General features: G+C 47.8%; 1 protein-coding gene across 2 annotated transcripts; it reads right to left on the bottom strand.

Moving 5' to 3' along the window:
- Nucleotides 1-27554, bottom strand: GUCY2D (guanylate cyclase 2D, retinal). 2 transcript variants are annotated; one of them, XM_060204364.1, is made up of 19 exons: nt 26699-27553; nt 26262-26566; nt 23177-23528; nt 22794-22878; nt 21727-21829; nt 21245-21346; nt 20255-20335; nt 19017-19223; nt 18742-18898; nt 18124-18273; nt 5228-5376; nt 4475-4638; nt 4192-4384; nt 3159-3333; nt 2327-2425; nt 2106-2200; nt 1883-1968; nt 1617-1720; nt 1-155 (listed from the first exon to the last, which is right to left on the bottom strand). In XM_060204364.1, the coding sequence occupies exons 1-18, from the start codon at nt 27525-27527 to the stop codon at nt 1627-1629; spliced, it is 3426 nt and encodes a 1141-aa protein (XP_060060347.1). In that variant the 5' UTR covers nt 27528-27553; the 3' UTR covers nt 1-155; nt 1617-1626. The 2 variants fall into 2 exon arrangements, with proteins under 2 accessions (XP_060060347.1, XP_060060348.1); XM_060204365.1 differs by lacking the exons at nt 1-155; nt 1617-1720 and having other exon boundaries at nt 1882-1968; nt 2327-2468; nt 26699-27554.
- Between the last annotated feature and the right edge of the window lie 228 nt (nt 27555-27782).

The raw sequence follows: 27782 nt of genomic DNA, 5'->3' as shown, positions 1-27782 counted from the left end.
AAATGTGGGAGATTCTCCCAAAGTCACACGGCTGGTTTGCATCCAGCTCTTGTAAGGTGCCAGAATCCTCTGAGGCAGAGCTGGACAGAAGCCACTGGTCTTAGCCAGACTTGCTGTAGCAGCAACTTTCAGGAAAATGGCATTCTGGAATCATCCTGAGGAAAATAAGAGTGTTTTAAAAGGTAATCAGGGGAAAGGATGCCGGTGGTTTACCTAAGAAGGGGAGGGCCATGGATTAGAGTTTCTGAGAGGAAAGCAGTAAGCAGACCTTCTGCTCTAAGGGAACTTGAAAGGTTTTGCTCAGCTTGTCCTGTGGTGAATGTTGCCCTCTAGAGTTCTAACTTGTGCTCAGCACATAGTGCACAGCCTGGGGGGTGGGGGATGAGACACATGGAGGGGGCAGGGAGAGGTCCTGGTTAAAGCAATGGGGGGGGGGGAATCAGGCTGTAGCGCAGCAGGTTAAGCACATGTGGCGCAAAGCTCCCGGCTCCCTACCTGCAGGGGAGTCGCTTCACAGGCGGTGAAGCAGGTCTGCAGGTGTCTATCTTTCTCTCCCCCTCTCTGTCTTCCCCTCCTCTCTCCATTTCTCTCTGTCATATCCAACAACGACGACATCGATAACAACAATAACTACAACAACAATAAAAAAACAAGGGCAACAAAAAAGGGAAAATAAATAAATATTTTTTTTAAAAAAAGCAATAAGGGATCAAAGGAGAGGCCACAGGAGGTCATGAATGCACGGCTCCTCAAGTCTTGATTCCTTTACTTTTCTTTCTTTTTAACATTTATTTATTCATTGATTTATTTATTAGATAAAGACAGAGAGAAATTGAGAAGGAAGGGAAAGGAGAGGAAAAGAGACAGAGAGACACCTGTAGCTTTACTTCACCACTCCCCCTGCAGGTGGGGACCAGTGTCTTGAACCCCAGGCCCTTACACATTGTAATGTGTGTGCTTAACCAGGCACACCATCACCTAGCCCTGATTCCGTCACTTTTCTTTTTTTTTTTTTTTTTCCCCTCCAGGGTTATTGCTGGGCTCAGTGCCTGCACTATGAATCCACTGCTCCTGGAGGCCATTTTTCCCTCTTTTGCTGCCCTTGTTGTTGTAGCCTCGTTGTGGTTATTATTATTACCACTGTTGATGCTGTTCGTTGTTGGATAGGACAGAGAGAAATGGAGAGAGGAGGGGAAGACAGAGAGGGGGAGAGAAAGATAGACACCTGCAGACCTGCTTCATTGCCTGTGAAGCGACTCCCCTGCAGGTGGGGAGCCGGGGGCTCGAACCGGGATCCTTACACCAGTCCTTGTGCTTTGCACCACGTGCGCTTAACCCACTGCACCACCGCCGGACGCCCACCGTCACTTTTCTAGACCAAATGAGCCCAATCCCTATTGGTAGTGGTGCTACACACCCCACTCTCCCCCACCCCCCCGATATCTCCTGGCTTTCGGAACTAGCCTGGTTTCACTAAATCAGAAATCAGAAAGGGGCCAGAACCCCTGACTTGGGTGGGAAATGCTCAAGGCACTGGCTGACCCTGGGCTGTGGAAGGCTGCTGTACCCCGCAGAGGGAAGGAAGGGGGACTGGCAACAGGGGGTGGGGGGAGTACCTGCACGTTGTCACTTTCCAGAGAACTGGCCTGGCCTGGCCTTCTCCAGCTTCAGGCGCCGATCTGGGGGGATCTCCTGCAAGCTGATGCCGTGGTTGCTGGCCCTACCGGGGTTGGAAGGAGGCAGCCTCAGAGCAGGGGGCAAGAGGTAGGTTGACAGGACCCAAGTCATAGCTGCTTCTCACAGGGTGGGGTCCAACATAAGACAGGAGGCAGGGAGAAGGGGTGAAGGGCAGATCTGACTTGTGCTCCATAATGTGCCTCACCCAGGTTGCAGGTCAGGTGGCTTGGGGATGGGTTTGTTGAAACCTCTTCGGCCCACCAGCCAGTATGTCTCTTCAGCACCCTTGCCCTGGAGAGACAGGGGGAGCTGCAGGCTTAGCGGGCTAGAGGAGGGAGGGTGGATAGCCACCCAGGTCTTTGTGAAACTCAGTGAGCTGAGGTCAGGCATTCAGAGATTGTCCAGGAGGGGATTCGACGCAGCCTCACCTTCAGCTCCGTTCGGCCTCGCACCTCTACTTGGAAGCCCTCATCCAGAGCGCGGAGAATCTGCACGGTACTCATGTTTACGTGGATGCGGTAGGCTGGGACAGGGGGGGTGGGATGGGGGAGTCTATGAGCCTGAACTCACCACCCATGTATCCCTCACCAGCACACAACCCCAAGAGGTGGCCCCACCTTCCCCCGCCCCTCTGGCCTGGCACACTTACGCAGCCCAGTGGACTCCATACGAGAGGCAGTGTTGACCGTATCCCCAAAAAGGCAGTACCGCGGCATAGTGAGGCCCACCACACCTGCCACGCATGGGCCTGCAGAGACGTGCGGGTTCGGAGGCTGGGCCGCACCTAGGGCCTTGGGGAACTTTAACACCTATAATTTCCACCAGTTCCCCAAGGAAGCCCTCTCAAGCCTTATTATTATTATTATTATTATTATTATTATTATTATTATTACTATTACTATAGAGACAGAAGTTGAGAGGGGAGAGAGAGCAGAAAGGGAGACACCTGCAACCTTGCTCCACCACTCATGTGGTTTCCCCTCTGCAGGTGGGGGCTGAGACCCTGAACCTGGGTCCTGGCGCATATTAACATGCGCGCTCACCAGGTGCACTATCACCCAGCCCCTGACGCAGACCCTTTTAAAAAAATACCTTTTATTTATTTATTTATTCCCTTTTGTTGCCATTATTGATGTCGTCATTACTGGATAGGGCAGAGAGAAATGGAGAGAGGAGGGGAAGACAGAGAGGGGGAGAGAAAGATAGACACCTGCAGACCTGCTTCACCGCCTGTGAAGCGACTCCCCTGCAGGTGGGGAGCCCGGGGCTCAAACCGGGCTCCTTAGGCAGGCCCTGCACTTTGCGTCACGTGCGCTTAACCCGCTGCGCTACCGCCCGACTCCCAAGCTTAACCTTTTAATGACAACAGAGTGCCGGAGGATACACACAAGCAGCTTCCAGACCAGTCTCGGGCACCCCCACCCCACCCGCTCGTCTCGCTGCCAGGTCCTAGAGGGGGAGCCCGGGAGGGCCGGAGTTACCCGAGTGCAGGCCGATGCGGATGCGCACTGGCACCTCGGGCATGTGGCGCATGCGGAAGGAGCCCACCGCGCTGAGGATGTCCAGGGACATGTTGGCGATCTCTGCCGCGTGCCGCTGCCCGTTCCGCTGGGGCAGCCCGGAGGCCACCATGTAGGCGTCCCCGATTGTCTCCACCTGGAGACAGGTGGTGTGAGCATTCAACACAGGACACCCCATTCTCCCAAAGTGATTGTCTTTTGTCAAAAGGTCTAAAGTGGGGTTACTGCAGAGATCCTGGGGATGGGGGAGGGGGAGAGGGTCTTGCATTTGGGAGACTGAGCCCAGAACCCGAAGAAGAGATAAGGTACAGGGCTGGGCATAAGGGTTGGGCTGGGTATTGAAGAAAGACTTGATAATGTGGTCTCTCTCTCCCCATCGCTATCTTTTAAAAGTGTATTTTATTTTTTGTTGTTTGTTTATTTATTTATTCCCTTTTGTTGCCCTTGTTTTATTGTTGTAGTTATTATTGTTGTTATTGATGGCATCGTTGTTGGATAGGACAGAGAGAAATGCAGAGGGGAGGGGAAACAGAGGGGTAGAGAAAGATAGACACCGGCAGACCTGCTTCACCGCTTCACCTGCTTCACCCGGTTGGGGGCTCCAACTGGGATCCTTACAAGGGTCCTTGCACTTTGCACCACCTGCGCTTAACCCACTGTGCTACCACCCGACTCCCTTAAAGTGTATTTAAAAAAATATTTTTAATTTATGTGCTGGATAAAGACAGACAAAATGAAATGGAAAAAGGAGACAGAGAAGGAGCAAGAGACACTTGCTCACTGACCCACAGGTGGGGGCTGGGGGCTTGAACCTGGGTCCTTGCGCATGATAACAAGTGCACTTAACCAGGTATGCCACCACCTAAGCACCTCTGTCTCTATCTTGAAAAAAAAAAAAAGAATTGGGTTGGTCCCCTAAGGTAGGCTTCAGGTGAGCAGGGCTAGGTTGGAGGCTGGTCCCCTTAGAGGAGGAAAGCCTCCCCACACACCCCACCTTGTAGACATCATGGGAGCCAATGATGGCATCAAAGAGTGTGTAGAGGTCATTAAGCAGATCCACCACTTCGATGGGCTCACTCATGGCTGAGATGGTGGTGAAGCCTACGATGTCACTGAAGTACAGTGTCACCTCCTCAAAGTACTCCGGCTCCACTGGAGTCCCCATCTTCAAAGCCTCAGCCACAGATCTAGGGGTGGCAGGCAGGCAGGCAGGGATGTCACCTGACGGTTCTAGCTGCTCTTCCCACCATCCTGCTCTCCTCCCCACCAGTACCCACACAGGCAGCATCTGTGTGAGCAGCCGGTCTGTCTTCTGCTTCTCCAGCTCCAGCTCCTCTGTGCGCTCCCGAATGAGATCTTCCAGGTTACTGGAGTACTGTTCTAACATCCGCAGCATTGAGTCGATGATGTTGGTTTTGCGGCCTTTGTTGATGCTCTTGAACTAGCAAGGGGAGGAAGCTAGTTGGTGGAGTTGCTGAAGACAAGAGCTACCATCCCTTTTTCATGGGGCTGTATTATGCCCAATCCCTGCCCCCCCGCTACACACACACTACACACACACACACACACTCTCTCTCTCTCTCTCTCTCTCTCTCTCTCTCTCATTGTCTCCTCATTAAATATCCCCAGGGAGCTGAGTACAGTGTTTTCTAACATCATGAGGCACATGGAGAAGGGGATTCTGACTGGTCAGCTATCCTCAACTAGTAACTGACAGGACTCTGGAAGCAATACAGCCTTTGGACTGGCCAAGGGTCTTTCTGCCACACAATTTAAGCACACACACACACACTTAGATGTCAAAAATGCCACTTGTGAATTGAGTTAAATATCCACCCTAACTACAGTTCCATCTTCTAAGTCAAAGGCTTTCTCTGCCCCTTTGGACTAGGCCTCTACCCCACCTGAGTCCTAAAGCTAGCCCCTTAGAGAGTAGTCTGTGGGGAGACGGCCTGCCAGCCACCTTCTTGCGGCTTCTGGAGTTGCTAAGAAGTGGCCAGCCCAGCCCTTGCCCAACCCTAGCCCCTGACCAGGTCGAAGGTGCGGTCCATGGAGGGACGAAGGTCTGGCTGCTCAGCCCAACACTGTTTCATCAGCTGGATGCACTCTATGGGCGCCTGGTCCATGGACACCAAGGGTCGGCACAGTGGAGGGGGGCTTTGTACCCTCTGCACCACTTCTGGAAAAATCAAGGGGCCCCATCAGAGACAGAGGTGGTGACCAGGACAAAAGCCACCTCTCCCTCTACCCTGATAGTTGAAATCCAAAGTGTGGGGGGGTGAGAGTGGTGGGGGGAGGTTGCTGGAAAGGGGACTTTTAAGTCAGAGTTTCAGTGGGAAATATAGTATGGAAAGAGTTGGCTGGGAGTTACAAGAGAACCCTGAACCCTGGGGTACAGTGGACAATATGAGGGGACAGGCTAACGTTCAATGCACATGAAAAAAGGTGAGAGGATAGGGCTGGGCTGTGGCACACCAGGTTGAGTGCACACATTACCATGGGCAAGGACTTAGGTTCAAGCCTCCAGTCCCCACCTGGTCTCTCTCTTTAATTGTTTTGTATAATCTTTATTTATTTATTGGACAGAGAGAGCCAGAAATCAATAGGAAGGGGGAGATAGAGAGAGAGCGAGACAGAGACACATGCAGCAGTGCTTCACCACTCGTGAAGCTTTCCCCTGCTGGTGGGGGCTGGGGGCTCAAACCTGGGTTCTTGCACACTGTAATGTGTGTGTTCAACCAGGTGTACCACCACGCAGCCCCCAGGTGTCTCTCTCTATCTCCCTTTCCCTTCTCAATTGTTCTCTGTCCAGTCAAAATAAACAGATGTTTCTTTTTTTAAATTTTTTAAAATTTATTTTCCCCAGGCATGGCTACGAGCAGCAGCAGATGTGTTTCTCTACTCTCCTCTCCTCTCCCGGATCAATAAGGAATACCAAAGGAGACCACCTGGGACCGAAACAGGACAGGACTAGAACGACTTCAGGAACCCATCAGATCATCTGTGAGTGCAAACACCTGTGGCTGGTGGACAGAGAGGAGCCTAGGGAGAGATTAAGTGACTGGTAACAGTCTGGCAGTTTATCAGTTGAGGCACCACCTCCAGTCTGTTTCACCAACAAGGGGACGGCTGAGGGGAGGAGAGAACTCCCCTGGGAGTCAACAAGTGCAACTCTGAGTCTCCATTGCTACTGCCCTCAGAGTCTGGAGTAGCAGCAGGGAGGCCCTGTGCTGACACCAGGGGACAGAGAACTAACCAGGAAACTCAGGAGAAGATCTATACCTCAGTGGCATAGTGGTGGGGCTGTGAGAGTCTCTTTGCATAACCACTGGATAATCTCTGCCCCACCCTGCTTTATCTCTTGGTCAGGAGTCAGTGATTAAGCTAAGAAGCCTATTGATAGTTTAAAAGCCCTCAGGCTCCCATAGCCTACAGGGAAGAAAAAGCACAAAAGAGGCTTTTAAGCCACTGAGCTCCAAATCAGGGATTAAAATACTATTGGAACAACTGTTAACTTCCACAACTGTGAACACTTTAATTACCTTACTTATACACAAGTCAATCCAGGCAATAATGATCAGTAATTTGAAAAGTACTGAGAGAGGGACCTCATAGCATAATATATTAAATGGTTAAACCAACAAGAAGAAATATTAGAGAGATGAACCAGGACAAGAGTCCAGCTAAAAGCTCCCCAAAGGGTGAAGCACAAAATAATGAGGTCAACATCCAAACACTAGTTAAGGAAATAATCACAGGAGTAAGTAAAGAGTTTGAAAGAATTGTCACCAGAAATGCAGAAACAACAAATGAGACTCTGAAAGAAAACACTAATTATCTCAAGGTTATTAGAGAACTGAAAGGTGAAATAGCTGAGCTAAGAACACAACTAGCTGAACAAGCTAAAACAGTATCAGAACAGGGTGATAAAATAGATGAACTCCAGAAATCAGTAGAGGGGAGAGAGAATAGAATCAATGAGACTAAAGACAGAATTAGCAAGATTGAGGACAAATTAGAGACAACTAAAAAAGAAGTAAGAGATCTCAAAAAGATATACTGAAAACAACAACAGAGACCTATGGGAAGACTTCAAAAGTAATAATATACGCATTATTGGCTTACCAGAGGAAGAAAGAGAGGGAGAGGAAGAAAGCATTCTTCAGGCCATAATAGCTGAAAACTTCCCTAGTCTAGACAACATAAAAGACATAAAGATTCAAGAAGCCCAGAGGGTCCCAAACAGAATTAACCCAGACTTAAAGACACCAATACACATCCTATTTAGAATGGAAAGGAATAAGGATAAAGAAAGGATCCTGAAGGCTGCAAGAGAAAAACAAAGAGTCACCTACAAAGGAAAACCCATAAGATTAGCAGCAGACTTCTCCATACAAACACTACAGGCCAGAAGAGAATGGCAAGGTATCTATCGAGTGCTCAATGAGAAAGGCTTTCAGCCAAGAATACTATATCCTGCTAGACTGTCATTCAGACTAGATGGAGGCATCAAAACCTTCTCAGACAAGCAACAGTTGAAGGAATGACCAAGCCTGCCCTGAAAGAACTTCTGAAAGGTCTCCTATAAACAATCAGATCACCACAAATAGGCCATATATCAAAACACTCTAAAACTCTACAAGAATGGCGTTAAAATATCTTCAATCTTTGATATCAATAAATGTCAACGGCCTGAATTCACCTATGAAAAGGCACAGAGTAGGAAGATGGATCAGAAAACACAACCGAACAATACGCTGTCTACAGGAAACCCACCTAACTCAACAAGACAAACACAGACTTAAAGTGAAAGGATGGAAAACTATCATACAGGCCAATGGCCAAAAAAAAAGGGCAGGAACAGCTATTCTCATATCTGACATGATAGACTTTAAAATAGATAAAATAAAAAAAGATAGGAATGGACACTACTTAATGTTCAGAGGATCACTCAATCAAGAAGACTTAACAATTATTAACATCTATGCACCCAATGAGAAGCCATCTAAATACATCAAATGTCTACTGAAAGAGCTACAGCAATATATTAACAGCAACACAGTTATAGTAGGGGACTTCAACACCCCACTCTCTCAACTTGACAGACCATCCAGGCAGAAAATCAATAAACACAAAATGGAGCTAAATGAGGAGATAGATAAACTAGAACTATTGGACATTTTCAGAGTCATTCATCCCAAGAAACTGGAATACACATTTTACTAAAGTCCACATGGGTCATTCTCAAGGATAGACTATATATTAGGCCACAAAGACAGCGTCAGCAAATTCAAGAGCATTGAAATCATCCCAAGCATCTTCTCAGACCACAGTGGAATTAAACTAACACTTAACAATCAACAAAAGATTAGGAATAGTCCCAAAATGTGGAAGCTTAACAGTACACTCCTTAAAAACTACTAGATCAAAGAGGAAATAAAGGAAGAAATCAAAATGTTTCAAGAGTTCAGTGAAAATGAAGACACAAGCTATCAAAATATTTGGGACACAGCTAAGCCAGTACTGAGAGGGAAGTTCATAGCCATACAAGCACACATTAGGAAACAAGAAAAAGCACAAATAAACAGCCTGATTGCACATCTTAAAGACCTAGAAGAAGAACAACAAAGGAACCCTAAAGCAATCAGAAGGACAGAAATCACTAAAGTTAGGGCAGAAATCAATAACATTGAAAATAAGAAAACCATACAAAAGATCAAAGAAAGAAAGTAAATGTTGGTTCTTCAAAAGAGTGAACAAAATCGACAAACCTTTAGCCAGACTCACAAAACAAAAAAGGGAGAAGACCCAAATAAATCGGATAGTAAATGAAAGAGGAGATATCACAACAGACACCGCAGCAATTCAACATATCATGCAAGGATTTCACCAAGCTAGAGAACCTAGAAGAAATGAACGATTTTCTAGATACCTACCAGTTTCCAAAACTGAGTAAAGAGGAAGTAGATAACATGAACAGGCCCATCACAGCTAATGAAATTGAAACAGTTATAAAAATCTTCCCAAAAATAAAGTCCTGGACCAGATGGTTTTACAAATGAATTCTACAAAACCTTCAAAGAAGAACTAATACCTCTACTTTTAAAAGTTTTCCAGAAGATTGAAGACACTGGAATACTCCCTCCCAGCTTCTATGAAGCCAACATCACTTTGATACCAAAAGCAGACAGGGACACAATGAAAAAGAAAACTACAGACCAATATCTCTGATGAATATAGATGCTAAAATATTAAACAAAATTCTAGCCAACCGGATACAGCAGTATATTAAAAAGATTGTTCATATGAATAGACACACTGACCAGTGGAATAGAATTGAGAGCCCAGCGAACAGGTCAGGTACCAAGTGACGTGCAGGTGCGGACAAGCCCCGGGACTCTGAGGGGGACTCCGGCCGCCAGACTGTGCAGAGTATGCCCTTTATGGATCAGCAAAGCATAAATTCCTGTCATTCTGTTCCTAGTCTAGTTGAGACATAATTCATGTCTCATTGTTCTACATCTGGGTGGTTTCCAGTTTCTTCCTCTCTGTGCACGGCGCTGCCAGCCCTGTTAGGCAGGCTGCCTCCTCAGGAATACCAAAAGAGACCACCCGGGACCGAAACAAGACAGGACTAGAATGACCACAGGAACCCAGTAAATCACCAGTGAGTACAAACACGTGTGGCTGGTGACAGAGAGGAGAGAGGAGCCTAAGGAGAGATTAAGTGACTGCTAACACTTCAGCAGTTTATCAATTGAGACACCACCTCCAGTCTGCTCCACCAACAAGGGGACAGCTTAAGGGAGGAGAGGATTCCCCAGAGACTCACCAAGTGCAACTCTGAGTCTCCATAGCTACTACCCTCAGAATCTGGAGCAGTGGCAGGGAGGGACACCAGGGGACAGAGATCTAACCGGGAAACTCAGGAGAAGACCTATACCTCGGTGGCATAGCTGAGGGGCTGTGAAAGTCTCTTTGCATAACCACTGGATTATCTCTGCCACATCCTGCTTTATCTCTTGTTCAGGAGTTAGTGATTAAGCTAAGAAGCCTATTGATAGTTTAAAAGCCCTCAGGCTCCCATAGCCTACAGGGAAGAAAAAGCACAAAAGAGGCTTTTAAACCACTGAGCTCCAACTCAGGGATTGAAACAACTGTTAACTTTCACCACTGTAAACCCTTTAATTAACTTACTTAGACACAAGTCAATCCAGGCAATAGTGACCAATAATTTGAAAAGTACTGATAAAGGTAACTCATAACATAATATATAAAATGGTTAAAACATGAATAGGAAAACCATACAAAAGGTCAACGAAAGTAAATGTTGGTTCTTTGAAAGAGTAAACAAAACCGACAAACCTTTAGCCAGACTCACAAAACAAAAAAGGGAGAAGACCCAAATAAATCAGATAGTAAATGAAAGAGGAGATATCACAACAGACACCGCAGAAATTCAACATATCATGCTAGGCTTCTATGAACAACTATATGCCACCAAGCTAGAGAACCTGGAAGAAATGGACGATTTCCTAGATACCTACCAATTTCCAAAACTAAGTAAAGAGGAAGTGGATAACATGAACAGGCCCATCACAGCTAATGAAATTGAAACAGTTATCAAAAATCTTCCCAAAAATAAAAGTCCTGGACCAGATGGTTTTACAAATGAATTCTACAAAACCTTCGAAGAATAACTAAAACTTCTACTTTTAAAAGTCTTCCAGAAGATTAAAGACACTGGAATACTCCCTGCCAGCTTCTATGAAGCCAACATCATCCTGATACCAAAAGCAGACAGGGACACAACCAAAAAAAGAAAACTACAGACCAATATCTCTGATGAACATAGATGCGAAAATATTGAACAAAATTCTAGCCAACTGGATACAGCAGTATATCAAAAAGATTGTTCATCATGACCAAGTGGGGTTTATCCCAGGCATGCAAGGTTGGTTTAATATACATAAATCAATCAGTGTGATCCACCACATCAACAAAAGCAAGACCAAAAACCACATGGTCATATCAATAGATGCAGAGAAAGCCTTTGACAAAATACAACATCCCTTTATGATCAAAACACTATGAAAAATGGGAATAGATGGAAAATTCCTGAAGATAGTGGAGTCTATCTATAGCAAACCTACAGCCAGCATCATGCTCAATGGTGAAAAACTGGAAGCATTTCCACTCAGATCAGGTACTAGACAGGGCTGCCCACTATCACCATTACTATTCAACAAAGTGTTGGAAGTTCTTGCCATAGCAATCAGGCAGGAGCAAGGAATTCAAGGGATACAGATTGGAAGAAAAGAAGTCAAACTCTCCTTATTTGCAGATGACATGATAGTATACATGGAAAAAACCTAAGGAATCCAGCAAGAAGCTTTTGGAAATCATCAGGCAATACAGTAAGGTGTCAGGCTATAAAATTAATATTCAAAAGTCAGTGGCATTCCTCTATGCAAACACTAAGTTAGAAGAAATTGAAATCCAGAAATCAATTCCTTTTACTATAGCAACAAAACAATAAAATATCTAGGAGTAAACCTAACCAAAGAAGTGAAAGACTTGTATACTGAAAATTATGAGTCACTACTCAAAGAAATTGAAAAAGACACAAAGAAATGGAAAGATACTCCATGTTCATGGGTTGGAAGAATTAACATCATCAAAATGAATATGTTACCCAGAGCCATCTACAAATTTAATGCTATCCCCATCAAGATCCCAAGCACATTTTTTAGGAGAATAGAAAAAATGCTACAAATGTTTATCTGGAACCAGAAAAGACCTAGAATTGCCAAAACAATCTTGAGAAAAAAGAACAGAACTGGAGGCATCACACTCCCAGATCTCAAACTGTATTATAGGGCCATTGTCATCAAAACTGCTTGGTACTGGAACATGAACAGACACACTGACCAGTGGAATAGAATTGAGAGCCCAGAAGTAAGCCCCCACACCTATGGACATCTAATCTTTGACAAAGGGGCCCAGACTATTACATGGGGAAAGCATAGTCTCTTCAACAAATGGTGTTGGAAACAATGGGTTGAAATATGCAGAAGAATGAAACTGAATCACTATATTTCACCAAATACAAAAGTAAATTCCAAGTGGATCAAGGACTTCAATGTTAGACCACAAACTATCAAATACTTAGAGGAAAATATTGGCAGAACTCTTTTCTGAATAAATTTTAAAGACATTTTCAATGAAACGAATCCAATTACAAAGAAGACTAAGGCAAGTATAAACCTATGGGACTACATCAAATTAAAAAGCTTCTTCACAGCAAAAGAAACCACTACCCAAACCAAGAGACCCCTCACAGAATGGGAGAAGATCTTTACATGCCATACATCAGATAAGAGTTTAATAACCAACATATATAAAGAGCTTGCCAAACTCAACAACAAGAAAACAAATAACCCCATCCAAAATGGGGGGAGGACTTGGACAGAATATTCACCACAGAAGAGATCCAAAAGGCTGAGAAACACATGAAAAAATGCTCCAAGTCTCTGATTGTCAGAGAAATGTAAATCAAGACAACAATGAGATATCACTTCACTCCTGTGAGAATGTCATACATCAGAAAAGGTAACAATAGTAAATGCTGGAGAGGGTGTGGGGTCAAAGGAACCCTCCTGCACTGCTGGTGGGAATGTCAATTGGTCCAACCTCTGTGGAGAAAAGTCTGGAGAACTCTCAGAAGGCTAGAAATGGACCTACCCGATGACCCTGCAATTCCTCTCCTGGGGATATATCCTAAGGAACCCAACACATCCATCCAAAAAGATCTGTCTACACATATGTTCTTGGCAGCACAATTTGTAATAGCGAAAACCTGGAAGCAACCCAGGTGTCCAACAACAGATGAGTGGCTGAGCAAGTTGTGGTCTATATACACAATGGAATACTACTCAGCTGTAAAAAATAGTGACTTCACCAGTTTCAGCCGATCTTGGATGGACCTTGAAAAAATCATGTTGAGTGAAATAAGTCAGAAACAGAAGGATGAATATGGGATGATCTCACTCTCAGGCCGAAGTTGAAAAACAAGATCAGAAAAGAAAACACAAGTAAAACCTGAAATGGAATTGGCGTATTGCACCAAAGTAAAAGACTCTGGGGTGGGTGGGTGGGTGGGGAGAATACAGGTCCATGAAGGATGATGAATGACATAGTGGGGGTTGTATTGTTAAATGGGAGTCTGGGGAATGTTATGCATGTACAAACTATTGTATTTACTGTTGAATGTAAAACATTAATTCCCCAATAAAGAAATAAATTAAATTTAAAAAAAAGAATTGAGAGCCCAGAAATGAGGCCCCACACCTATGGAAATCTAATCTTTGACAAAGGGGCCCAGACTATTAAATGAGGAAAGCAGAATCTCTTCAACAAATGGAGTTGGAAACAATGGGTTGAAACATGCGGAAGAATAAAACTGAATCACTATATTTCACCAAATACAAAAGTAAATTCCAAGTGGATCAAGGACTTCGATGTTAGACCACAAACTATCAGATACTTAGAGGAAAATATTGGCAGAACTCTTTTCCGCATAAATTTTAAAGACATTTTCAATGAAACGAATCCAATTACAAAGAAGACTAAGGCAAGTATAAACCTATGGGACTACATCAAATTAAAAAGCTTCTCACAGCAAAAGAAACCACTACCCAAACCAAGAGACCCCTCACAGAATGGGAGAAGATCTTTACATGCCATACATCAGATAAGAGTTTAATAACCAACATATATAAAGAGCTTGCCAGACTCAACAACAAGACAACAAATAACCCCATCCAAAAATGGGGGGAGGACTTGGACAGAATATTCACCACAGAAGAGATCCAAAAGGCTGAGAAACACATGAAAAAATGCTCCAAGTCTCTGATTGTCAGAGACATGCAAATAAAGACAACAATGTGATACCACTTCACTCCTGTGAGAATGTCATACATCAGAAAAGGTAACAGCAGCAAATGCTGGAGAGGGTGTGGGGTCAAAGGAACCCTCCTACACTGCTGGTGGGAATGTCAATTGGTCCAACCTCTGTGGAGAACAGTCTGGAGAACTCTCAGAAGGCTAGAAATGGACCTACCCTATGACCCTGCAATTCCTCTCCTGGGGATACATCCTAAGGAACCCAACACATCCATCCAAAAAGATCTGTGTACATATATGTTCTTGGCAGCACAATTTGTAATAGCGAAAACCTGGAAGCAACCCAGGTGTCCAACAACAGATGAGTGGCTGAGCAAGTTGTGGTCTATATACACAATGGAATACTACTCAGCTGTAAAAAATAGTGACTTCACTGTTTTCAGCCAATCTTGGATGGACCTTGAAAAATTCATGTTGAGTGAAATAAGTCAGAAACAGAAGGATGAATATGGGATGATCTCACTCTCAGGCAGAAGTTGAAAAACAAGATCAGAAACGAAAACACCTGAAATGTAATTGGCATATTACACCAAAGTAAAAGACTCTGGGGTGGGTGGGTAGGGAGAATACAGGTCCATGAAGGATGATGAATGACATAGTGGGGGTTGTACTGTTAAATGGGAAACTGGGGAGTGTTATGCATGAACAAACCATTGTATTTACTGTTGAATATAAAACATTAATTCCCCAATAAAGAAATAAATTTTAAAAAATAATAATAAAAAATAAAAAGATTGTTCATCATGACCAAGTGGGGTTTATCCCTGGCATGCAAGATTGGTTTAAAATATGTAAATCAATCAACATGATCCACCACATCAACAAAAGCAAGACCTAAAACCACATGGCCATATCAATAGATGCAGAGAAAGCCTTTGACAAAATACAACATCCCTTTATGATCAAAACACTACGAAAAATGGGAATAGATGGAAAATTCCTGAAGATAGTGGAGTCTATCTATAGCAAACCTACAGCCAGCATCATGCTCAATGGTGAAAAACTGGGAGCATTTCCCCTCAGATCAGGTACTAGACAGGGCTGCCCACTATCACCATTACTATTCAACAAAGTGTTGGAAGTTCTTGCCATAGCAATCAAGCAGGGGCAAGGAATTAAAGGCATACAGATTGGAAGAGAAGACGTCAAACTCTCCCTATTTGCAGATGACATGATAATATACATAGAAAAACCTAAGGAATCCAGCAAGAAGCTTCTGGATATCATCAGGCAATACAGTAAGGTGTCAGGCCACAAAATTAACATTCAAAAGTCATCTAACCAAAGAAGTGAAAAACTTGTATACTGAAAATTATAAGTCACTACTCAAGGAAATTGAGAAAGACAAAAGAAGTGGAAAGATATCCCATGTTCATGGGTTGGAAGAATTACATAATCAAAATGAATATTATACCCAGAGCCATAACAAATTTAATGCTATCCCTATCAAGATTTCAAACACGGGAGTCAAGTCGGGCGGTAGCGCACCAGGTTAAGTGCAGGTGACACAAAGCGCAAGGACCGGCTTAAGGATCCGGTTGAGCCCCTGGCTCCCCACCTGCAGGGGAGTCGCTTCACAGGCGGTGAAGCAGGTCTGCAGGTGTCTGTCTTTCTCTCCTCCTCTCTGTCTTCCCCTCCTCTCTCCATTTCTCTCTGTCCTACCCAACAACAATGACATCAATAATAACTACAACATTAAAACAACAAGGGCAACAACAAAAAAGGAATAAATTTTTAAAAATTTAAAAATTCCAAACACATTTTTTAGGAGAATAGAACAAATGCTACAAATGCTTATCTGGAACCAGAAAAGACCTAGAATTGCCAAAACAATCTTGAGAAAAAAAGAACAGAACTGGAGGCATCACACTCCCAGATCTCAAACTGTATTATAGGGCCATTGTCATCAAAACTGCTTGGTACTGGAACATGAACAGACACACTGACCAGTGGAATAGAACTGAGAGCCCAGAAGTAAGCCCTCACACCTATGGACATCTAATATTTGACAAAGGGGCCCAGACTATTACATGGGGAAAGCAGAATCTCTTCAACAAATGGTGTTGGAAAAAATAGGTTGAAACATGCAGAAGAATGAAACTGAATCACTATATTTCACCAAATACAAAAGTAAATTCCAAGTGGATCAAGGACTTCAATGTTAGACCACAAACTATCAGATACTTAGAGGAAAATATTGGCAGAACTCTTTTCTGAATAAATTTTAAAGACATTTTCAATGAAACAAATCCAATTACAAAGAAGACTTAGGCAAGCATAAACCTATGGGACTACATCAAATTAAAAAGCTTCTGAACAGCTAAAAAAAATACTACCCAAACAAGAGACCCCTCACAGAATGGGAGAAGATCTTTACATGCCATACATCAGACAAGAGGCTAATAACCAGAATATATAAAGAACTTGCAAATCTCAACAAGAAAACAAATAACCCCATCCAACAATGGGGGGAGGACATGGACAGAATATTTACCACAGAAGAGATCCAAAAGGTTGAGAAACACATGAAAAAAATGCTCCAAGTCTCTGATTGTCAGAGACATGCAAATAAAGACAACAATGAGATATCAATTCATTCCTGTGAGAATGTCATACATCAGAAAAGGTAACAGCAGCAAATGCTGGAGAGGGTGTGGGGTCAAAGGAACCCTCCTACACTGCTGGTGGGAATGTCAATTGGTCCAACCTCTGTGGAGAACAGTTTGGAGAACTCTCAGAAGGCTAGAAATGGACCTACCCTATGACCCTGCAATTCCTCTCCTGGGGATATATCCTAAGGAACCCAACACATCCATCCAAAAAGATCTGTGTACATATATGTTCTTGGCAGCACAATTTGTAATAGCGAAAACCTGGAAGCAACCCAGGTGTCCAACAACAGATGAGTGGCTGAGCAAGTTGTGGTCTATATACACAGTGGAATACTACTCAGCTGTAAAAAATGGTGACTTCACTGTTTTCAGCCAATCATGGATGGACCTTGAAAAATTCACGTTAAGTGAAATAAGTCAGAAACAGAAGGATGAATATGGGATGATCTCACTCTCAGGCCGAAGTTGAAAAACAAGATCAGAAAAGAAAACACAAGTAGAACCTGAAATGTAATTGGCATATCGCACCAAAATAAAAGACTCTGGGGTGGGTAGGTGGGGAGAATACAGATCCAAACAGGATGACAGAGGACTTAGTGGGGGTTGTATTGTTATATGGAAAACTGGGAAATATTATGCATTTACAAACTATTGTATTTACTGTTGAATGTAAAACATTAATTCCCCAATAAAGAAATTAAAAAATTATTTTCCCTTTTGTTGCCTTTGTTGTTTTAGTTATTATGGTTGTTGTTACTGATGTCATCACTGTTACATAGGACAGAGAGAAATGGGGAAAGGAGGGGAAGACAGAGAGGGAGAGAGAAAGATAGACACCTGCTTCACCAACTGTGAAGCGACTCCCCTGTAGGTGGGGAGCCAGGGGCTTGAACCAGGAATCTTATGCGGGTCCTTGTGTTTCACACCACATGCGCTTAAGCTGCTGCGCTACTGCCTGACTCCCAAAAGATGTTTCTTAAAGGTGACAGGAGGACAAAGTAGCTTGCTGAGTAGTCTATAAGAGATGAATGTGAACTAGATCCAAATATCCCTCCTTACCCACTCTCCCTTGACCCTGTTGCCTCCTTGAGGCCCATAAGAACCAAGGAGGAACTTGCTCTGTTGGTTGAGGGGAAGAGATTGGGTCCAGGTCTGAGCCGGGCTGGGAAAAACCACTCACACCCCTTGGCTCTGCACTGCCTGGATCTTTCCGATCTCGGCTTTAAGTGAAGCCCAGCTAAGTCTCAGCACTAGGCTTTAGGAAGAAGGGGGAGACTAAATCAGGCCTGGCTCTTCATGACAGCTGAGTGAGTGCTCTCTGGCTTGTATGCTCCATGGTGCGACCATACCCTCCGGCGTCAGCTCCAGCATTGCGTAGGGGGCACTGCGGCACACGACCTCCTGCATGATGATGCCCAGGCTGAAGACATCGCCCGCCAGTGTTCCGCGGCGCTCCAGGACCGGGTCGCGGAGCAGCTCTGGAGCTGTCCAGAGCTGGTCTGGAGGCGGGAAAGGGGACGCGGGCACACGGGGAGCTTTGGGGGTTACCGGGGGCAGACCTTCCCGCCCACCCTCAGTAGCACTGCCAGGTTCACACCCACTCACCAACTGCCCCCTTCCCCAGCCGGAGTGGACACCGCAGCCTGCAACTAGCCCCCGAAGCCACTAACAGACACAAACCGGCCCCGCCCTTCAGACTGAGGTGCGGAGAAAGACCCCGCCCCCTGAGCACAAGCCCCGCCTTCAGGCCAAGCCCCACTGTAAGGAGACTCTCTGCAAACACGTGGGCTCCTGCTTCTAAGCGGTCCTGCCTCCCCTGACACAGGGCCCACCCTTCTCCCAGCTCCGGCCACAAGACTTCCTTCACAGGCACTGTATCTGAAAGATGCCCGGAACACTGAGGGCAGAAGGATAGAGGGAGGAAAGGCCCCTGAAATAACGGGATTCAGGCAGCCAGGGACTCCTACCCTCCGCGCAAGGAGGCGCTGGTAGCACCCTTTGCGCTTCCAGCAGTTGACCGTGACCGTGGTCTGTGACTTTAAGCACGAACCTCCCGTCGACCACGCAGTTTCGAGACTTCAGCCGCCCGTGGGCCACACCTCGATGGTGCAGATACCTCATCCCCTGGAATGGGGTGAGATGGGTTAATGTGCAGCTAGATTAAGCCCTTGTGGTCCTGTACTCCTGCACACACACACACACACACACACACACACACACACACACACACACACACACACACCTTGATGAGGTCCAGCAGAAGGGAGGACTTGAACATCCAGTCGAGTTTTATGTCTCTCTGGGCAAGGAGGTCGTGGAGGGAGCCCCTGGCATAGTGCTCTGAGACCACAGCCAGCATGCCTTCTCCAAGGGCCACCGCGCTGTCTGCTGGCCCTGCCAAGAAGAGCCCCAGGTAGAGGGCCACGTTGTCATGCCGCAGCTCCCGGAGCTGAGAGAGGGAAAGTTACCAGATACCATTGTAATGACCCTGTGCTCTGGGCATGCTGGGAAAGAGGGGGAGGGGAGCTAGCAGGTGACTAGAGACCTTTTATTTCTTTTATTGCCTCCAGGGTTATCACTGGGGCTCTGTACCTGCACTATGAGTCCACTGTTCCTGGAGGCCATTTTTTTTCTTTTCTTTTCTTTTCTTTTCTTTTTATAGGATAGAACAGAGAGAAATTGAGAAAGGAAGGGAAGATAGAGAGGGAGAGAGAAAGATAAGACACCTGCAGACCTACTTCACTGCTTGTGAAGTGACCCCCCCCTTGCAGGTGGGGAGCTGGGGGCTCGAACCGGGATCCTTGCACATGTTCTTGAGCTTCATACTATGCGCTACGGTCTCCCCACTAGTGGCGTATCTTTGGTCCACATGGTCCACAGTAAGGGGTTTCTTTGCATTTTAAATACTTGTTAAATTTACTACTTTAGCTCATTGGCCCAAACTGGTAGCCAATTTAAGTCATTCTGTGACCAAAAAATTCCACAGAGACCGTAGAGGATACCAGACTGGGGATCAAATCTTCATGCCTGGAAGGATCAGAACAAGCCAGTTTACAGCCTCCTCACCAACTTTCTGCTGCATGTAATATGCCTCAACTACGCCATTCTGCACTCGCACTTTGGCAGAAGTAGAAACTCTACTTTTAGTCACTATCATTCACTCAACAAACATTCATTGAGTCTTTCTACCATTCCAGGCACTGTGCTGAGTGCAAGGAATACAGTAGAGAGAACTGAGGGAAACCCTGACTCAGCTCACAGACAACTGAAGGGGCAGATAAGGAAGAAACAGCACACAGATAAAGGTAGAATGACAAAAGCTCAGCTAGTGTTGTGAGAGGTTTTAGAGAAGAGGACACCTCACTGAGGTCTCTTGGCTTCTCCCACACTGGGGTCCGGCTCTGTACTCAGCAGCAAATAGAAGGCAAGGGGGAGGGGGATGATGACCACCCCCTACCTCAGTATGGGCCCAGCTCTCACCTTGGAGAAGGCTGTTTTGGTTGCTGGGCGGATAGCTATGTGTCGATCTCCTGGGAATTTCTTCAGCCAAACCCAATCTCCCTGGAAGCGAGAACTCTTCTGTTTTGTTTTGTGGTGACTTTCTTATTCCCCTCTAGAGCCTGCTTTTCCTGAATCTGATCTGAATTTGGGAGAGATTCTGGGAGGATCCTCAGTACCACCTTATGCCAGAACTGAGCAGTTCTCCGGTCTCTCTCTCATCCTCTTTCATAATAAATCAACAAATCTCTCTCTTTTTTTTTTAATTCTGGGAGAAGCCCACATATAGGTGTAGTTTCACTCTGGGAGAGCCTCATCTAGAAATTCCTCATCTTGAACAACCCACATCTTGGATATTTCCTTTTGTGACCATGAAGTCACATTTCAGATGCCCTTCTGCCCTAGACTTTCGGGAGCAGGGTTAGGGTGGGCTGTGCCTTTCAATAATACACTTAAATATTTGTATCACCAGGCCACACAGCAGTAGTGTACTTGGTTAAGCACACCTTACAGTGCATAAGGGTATAGGTTTAAGACCCTGACCCCACCTGCAGGAGGAAGGCTTCATGAGTGGTCAAGCAGGTCTGCAGGTGTCTATCTCCACCTCCCCTCTCAATTTCTCTCTGTCTCTACCCAACAATAAATAAGTAAAAGGACTTGTCTCACTTTGGGATCAGGACCAGGGGCTCCCAACAAGGCAGGGGTAGCCTCAGTGGCCGTCAGTTCAGTGGACAGTAGCTAAGGGACAATTCCAGGGCAGGCTGGGTGAAGTCCCCCATTGCTCTCTTGGAGAAATTCAAAACCTCTTCTTAGAGTTTATTGTTGGCTCCTGTCCCTATTTCCTGGAGCCTGCAGGATGGCACTACTGCATGTTCCCTGGAGGCAGTGCCTCCTCTCTGCGTGGGCCCTGACCCTTCTCCTCTCACTGTCCCTTCTGGAACAGGAGTAGGCCTGGCTGGAGGTCAGGCTCACCTCATAGAGGCCAATGTTGGAGCCTTCTGGGGCCTGGCTGGGGCCACTGCGAATGTCTGATGTGCTGCAGGCAGTCAGACTCGACCGACTCCCCTGGGCCATCTGGAGGTTAAAGGTCATTGCAAAGGGTCAAAATACACGGTGGTGTCTTTTGGGTTGAGGTCCAGCTGAGTTACAGAGATTAAAGTAGGGATGGGAAGGAATATTAATTAGGGAAGGTGAGAATGACATTATTTCCCAGGCGTGCTGTAGAATTCACAAAACAGTACTTTTCTTGCTGCAGCTCCACACTGACCCAGGAAAGCAGTTGGCACAGGGACTGTGACCTTACTGCACCTTGGAGGGGACTGGTCCCCAGAGGGCAGAGCTAGAATGTAGCTAGGGCAGAAACCAGGCCTTCCCAGGTGGGAGTGGGATGGGGGGTGGGGAGGAGCAGACACACCAAGAGAAGACAGCTGGTGTCCAGCCCCTGCCTTCCCCACCTTTCGTGAGCTGCCCCCTCGCGGATGGAGGAAGGTGATGTCATCTAGAGTCAGGATGATCTTGTTGGGGCCAGAGACCATTTGGATGTGAAGTAGCCGGTATCTGATAAGGAAAGGAGATTATCTCCGCAAAGGAGAGGAGAAGGGCGCTGGGCAGCAGCACACCTAGTTGAGTATGCATGTTACCATGAGTAAAGACCTGGGTTCGTGGGGGGGAGGGGAGGTGGCACAGTGGATAAGGCATTGACCTCTCAAACTTGAGGTCCCAAGTTCAGTCCCTGGCAGCACATGTACCAGAGTCATGTCTGGTTCTTTCTCTTTCTCCTCCTATATTTCTCATTAATAAATAAATTAAATCTTAAAAAAAAAAAAAAGACCTGGGTTCAAGCCCCTAGCCCCCACCCACAGGGGAGACTTCAAGGGGGAAAACTGTGCTATAGGCGTCTCTGTTTCTCTCTTCCTCTCTGTCTCCTCTTCCCTCTCATTTTCTCTCTGTCCTATCAAATTAAAAATAATAAATATTTAAAAAAAAAAAAAAAAGGAAGGGGAGGAAATCCACAAGAGGCCAGCAGGGGATAAAATTGACTCAGGAGGGAGCCGGGTGGTAGCACAGCGGGTTAAGCGCAGGTGGTGTAAAGCGCAAGGACCGGCGTAAGGATCCGGGTTCAAGCCCCCGGCTGCCCACCTGCAGGGGAGTCACTTCACAGGCAGTGAAGCAGGTCTGCAGGTGTCTGTCTTTCTCTCCCCCTCTCTGTTTTCCCTTCCTCTCTCCATTTCTCTCTGTCCTATCCAAAACAACAACAATAAACAACAAAAGCAACAAACAGGAAAATAAATAAATATTAAAAAATTTATTTAAAAAATTGACTCAGGAAAAGACAAGACGCTCCCTGGGCTTCTGTCAACCACCCAGGGCCACCACCATCATCACCAGAAAAAAAAAATGGAGGAGGAGGAAGAGGAGGACACACCGTTGTATTCTGAACTAGGCCCTGTCTGCACCTTTGCTGCACAGCTGTTCTTCCAGCAGATGCAGAGCCAGGCTTATAGCCTCACTCTCCACTCACCTCACGTAATGGGCCAGGAAAGCTCCCGTCAGCCCCATCCCAACCACCAAGAGGAAGCTGATGAAGACCAGGCCTGGCTCTACTCCTAGAGGGGCAGCGAAAGGGGGGCCACTCAGGATGCGGCTGGGCGGAAGCAGCCCCTCTGGGGAGCATGTAGTTATGGCAAATCCTGCAGGGTCCAGGAAAGGGGGTGGGCAACAGGGGTAGGGCATCTAGAAAAAGGTCATGGATCTCACAAAGGAAAGCACGTAGGCATCTGAGGAAATTCTGAGAAGGTTGAGGGGGCTCACTCAGTAGGACAGGATTCCTGTGTAAGTCAGAGGCCTAGAAGGGAACACTTTGGGGGGTGTCTGTGTCAGTGGGGGGGAGGGGCTCAGCCTTACCTCCGTTGCAGATGATGTCTGGGTCAAACCAGCATGACGGGTCAGATCCAGGCCCCTGACCCCCTCTAGGGAAATGCACCCTGTTTCCAGCAGAGCGGAGGGAGCCCCGGGTGGGGTCTAGTGTGTATGTGGCCAACAGTCGGTCCCCATCTGCATCTGTGTCCAACAGCACAAACGGGGGCTCCTCGCCTCCTCCAAGGGCCCCGCAGAAGCCTAGCACCTGGGTGGCTCGAGCATGGCGGGCCACAGCAGCTCCTGACACCCATCCGCCACCTGCAGCTACCCATGCTCCTGCTACACCGCCCGCCAGCAAGAAGACAGAGTCGTAGATGGTTCCAAAGAGTGGGGATACCTGGAAGAAGCACAGAGGGAGGGCTCAAGGATTCAGGCTAATGGACCATAAATGGGGTGGGGGGAGTCCACTGGTTGCAGGTATCCTTTCACTGGTGTGTTGCCTATTCTGACCTCCTAGTTAGTGGTTTTCCATATCCCTTCTCTTGGACCACCTGTTCCTCCCTCCTCTTTGATGATTCCTTTCTCCCCACCACCTCTCTCCCCCCCTCCCCCTCAACCTTTCATTTTCTTCTCCTTCTCCTTCTCCTCCTTCTCCTTCTCCTTCTCCTTCTCCTTCTCCTTCTCCTTCTCCTTCTCCTTCTCCTTCTCCTTCTCCTTCTCCTTCTCCTTCTCCTTCTCCTTCTCCTTCTTCTTCTTCTTCTTCTTCTTCTTCTTCTTCTTTTAGGATTCTTAGAATCTTCTCACCATCAGTTAAATTCTAACTCTCAGTTACCTATCCTCACCTTTCCCTTTCCTGTGGGTTGTCCTGCATAGCTATTTAGTTTTACCACCTATGATTCATCTGAAAACATTTCTTTGTTTATTTTCAATTATGAGAGACATAGGCAGGGAGAGATATGGGGAAAGAGGAAGAGAGAGGGAGAGACACTGCAGCTCCACCACTTGTGAAGCCTCCTAGGTGACAACTGGGGGATTGAACCCAAGTCCTCGTGCGTGGCAACATGGTCTTTACTGGTTGCGCTGCTGTCTGGCCCCCTAAAAGCTTTCTTTCCCAAATTTTGGTTGTCTTCCCCCTCCCCTGTTTCCTGTTTCCTCAAAGCTTCCATCTATGCAACTTATCACTCCCAGTTCCCATCTCCCACAGTGCTGCATGAAGGAAACATACAGGGCAGAGGCATCTTGCGGTGGGGGAGACGCACAGGGATGTTCAAGCAGTGCTTGGGGTGACTGAGGGCTGTAACATGTGCATTCAGCCAGCTGCGCCACCACCCAGCCCCTGTGACTGAAGGTTGTAAAGAGCCAAAAACCCAGGCTGGAGGAGGAGGTTTCCACGAGTGTCCAGTTCAGGAGGAGGTGGTGCACTGGATAAAGTGATGGACTCACAAGCATGTGGTCCTGAGTTTGATCCCCAGCATTGTGTTTGACAGAGTAATCCTCTAGTTCTCTCTCATAAATAAGTAATTAAATGTTTAAGGGCTGAAGGAGGTAGCATAATGATAATACCAAAAAAAAAAAAAACTTTAATGCCTGGGGCTCTGAGATCTCAGGTTCAGTCCCCAGCACCACCAGAAACCAGAGTGGAGCAGTCCTCTGGTTAATGATAATAATAATCACAGTAATAAAATAATATCCTGGTCAAAAGAGAGAAAAAGAAATGAAGAAAGAAAGAAAGAAAAGAAACAGAGGGAGTGACCAGCCCTTAAGGGATGAGTAAGAATTATCCCCAGGAGCAAAAAGAAAAGAGAGAGGGAATAGAACACCCAGCAACACAAAGACAAAAAGAGTTAGATGATTTTAGGGAGGCCAGAGAAGCTCAGGCTGGCTGAAGCTCAAGGCAGATGGAAGGGAGAGGAAGACATGAAAAGGAAGACATGTGAAAGGACCCCCTGCCTGTCAGGGTGAGAGCAGAGAGGCTTTGAAGCTGAGTGCAACACAGTCACATCTGTCAGATTTCTAAAGCTCACTCTGAGTGGGGGGTGGAGAAAGGGCTGGGAAAGGCAAGTGCTGAAGCAAAGGTCATTTGGGAAACTTGGTCTGTGGATTTGGGCCTCGGGTACTAAGGCCTGAGGCAGGGCAGTAACAGCAAGACTAAAGAAATGAAGTTAAATGATCTTTAGGAAGTAAAGTGACAAGAGCTGATGTCTGGTTGTGGGGGGCAAAGGGCAGGGGGCAGGGGGTAGGAATAGAGGAATCTAGGATGACTGTCTTTGATCTTACTTGGGCAACTAGTTGAAAGGCTATGTTCTGTCCTGAGCACTGAAGAGCTTTTTTCTCTACTTTCCCCACCCACCATCCCAACTTGCCACTATTCCTGACTTTTGCTGTCCTGTTCTTGTCTATTTTCTCCTCCCCATTGTCCACCACAAAGTCTAGGGACTGTGATAAGGGCTGCTTTAACTTCTAGTCACTTACAGCCCTCTCTCTTATGCTCCCTTTTGAGGAAGGACCTTGTGGTGGTTTACTGATGACTGACATCTCTATCCCCTTCTTCCCAGGGGTTTCTAGCTCCTCCTTTTTATGAATGGATGGAACTAGGTGACATGAACTTGGATTCTGTGTCCTCAGGGAATCCTGCATACTGGCAGATTATACAAATAAACGGTGCATCTAAATTATTAGGGAAGCACCTGGAGACCTTTCTGTTTTGCACAAGTTATCACAGCCCTCAGAAAGTCAAGACTATGAGTGAAGCCCCTTTGAATAGGATATGGAGGTTGTCTGCCCGCCTTCCTGCTTGAGAATGCCAGTTGTTTATCATGTTTGTGGTGGTGCTGGAGCGGGTCTGTCTTGAATCTAACTGTAAACAATGTTGTAATTCACTAAAGTTTAGTCCTTGGAGCAGGGCAGGAGGGGGTCATTGCCTGTCTTCTGGAAGACATTTCAGTACACTAACATGCTCTAAGCAAAATCGGAGCTTCTCCATTCCCCCAGGCAACTCCAGAACAGCTCAATCCTCCTTCCCAGACTCCATCTTCCTCCCACGGCATCCTCCTCTTTTCCATGAACTCTGTCCTCCTCTCTCCCATGACCCGCCCCCCCCCCATACTGGGGTCCCCTGCGGCCCATCTACCTGCTGCAGGTTGAGGTCAGGGGGCAGCTCCTGGTGCTCTTGGGCCGTGCGGAGGCTGCCCAGCACGCTGCCTCCCGGGGCGCAGCGGCGCGTGAGGGTGAGCACCGCATCGTGCGCTCGGCGCAGCCGGGAGCTGTTGGCCAGCGCGGCCAAGGCCTCTGGGCCCGGGGACAAGGCGTAGTGGAGCGTGTCGAAGGGCAGGAAGACCAGGGAGCCATCAGCCAGGCCGAGCTCCGCCGCGGCCTCTAGCAGGCTGCGCTGCTCCTCGCCGCCCAGCAGCACCGAGTGCATCACCATGATCACCGCTGCGGACAGGGACAGGGACAGGGACAGGGACAGGGACACGGACACGGACACGGACAGGGACGCTGCACTCAGCGGCCGCCCCGCGGCGCCCCGGGCCGCCGTCCTCCCCGCGCCCGGCAGGGGGCGCCTACCTCGCACGCTGGGCCCGTCGCGGACCCGCCTCAGCGCCTCGCGCGCTCCGGACAGGTCTGCGGGCTCCATGGGCGTCACGAGGGCGACCGGCAGGCCCCGCGCCCTGAGCGCCGCGGCCAGGGCCCGGCCCGCCTCCACCCACAGGTCCTGCGGGGCGGTGACCAGGGCCACGCGCGCCCAGCGGAAGGCGCGCAGCAGGGCGTACAGGGCGTCGGCCGCGGGCGTGACGGCGGGGGCCGTGGTGCCCGCCGCCTGCGTCCCCGGGCAGCCCCAGGGCACCAGCGTGACCCCCGCCTCCTGCGCCAGGAGCTCGGCCGGCCGGCAGGCGGCGGGGTTCACGGGGCCCACGAGGGCCGACACGCGGCCCAGCGCGGACGACACCGCCCCCAGCGAGCCCGGCGACCGGCACGGCTCGGGCAGCAGCGCCACCTCGAACCTGGGGCCGCCCGCCAGCGCGGGGTCGCGGTTCAGGCGGGCGGCGGCCAGGCGGGCGGCCAGGTCCGGGCGGGCGCGGGCGAAGATGGGGTCGCAGGCCCAGGGGCCCAGCACCCCGACGGAGAAGACGGCGGCGAGCGCGGGGGGCGGCTGGAGCAGCAGCCAGAGCAGCAGCCGGGGCCCGGGCAGGCTCCGCCACACGGGGGCGCGCTCGGTCATCGCGGCTCCTGGGAGAAGAAACAGCGCGGCGTGGCTCGGCGACCCCTGCACGCCCACGAAGCCTCGAAACCTGCAGCTTCTCAAACCCCAGGGACCGGGGGGTGGTGGACACCCCCACTTGGACCTCCAGGCTCCCCTCCGCAGATCCGAGTAGTTGGCGGGGGTCAAGGTCATTGCCTACCCGCTGCGCCCCGCCTTCCCCTCCTCCAGCTGCTTGGTCAGTTGCGTACAGGCCCAAGTCTGTGCCAGAAGGGGCCTGGTGACCCTGTGGAGGGTACTTAGCCACTCACCCGAGAGTCCAGGGCTCGGACCCAGGTCCGGGGTGAAAGGTCACAGGACCAGTCCTCTTTCTGTTGCCCTCCCACAGGTTTCTTCTGCCAGGTCCAGGGTGTGGGTGTGGGTGTGGGAACAGCTGACCAGAGCCCTTAA

This window comes from Erinaceus europaeus, chromosome 12 (genome assembly GCF_950295315.1).
Source record: "Erinaceus europaeus chromosome 12, mEriEur2.1, whole genome shotgun sequence".
NCBI lineage: Eukaryota > Metazoa > Chordata > Mammalia > Eulipotyphla > Erinaceidae > Erinaceus > Erinaceus europaeus.
This window is presented reverse-complemented; position numbering and strand designations above follow the sequence as displayed.

Bases quoted from the DNA above. Each gene is read 5' to 3' on its own strand.
- GUCY2D (XM_060204364.1), bottom strand. From the start codon at position 27,527: ATGACCTTGACCCCCGCCAACTACTCGGATCTGCGGAGGGGAGCCTGG. The intron at 4,385-4,474 runs GTGGGTACTGGT...TGCCACCCCTAG, and splicing joins CTCACACAGATGCTGCCTGT to ATCTGTGGCTGAGGCTTTGA. The intron at 1,969-2,105 runs GTGAGGCTGCGT...CTGTCTCTCCAG, and splicing joins GAGGCCGAACGGAGCTGAAG to GGCAAGGGTGCTGAAGAGAC.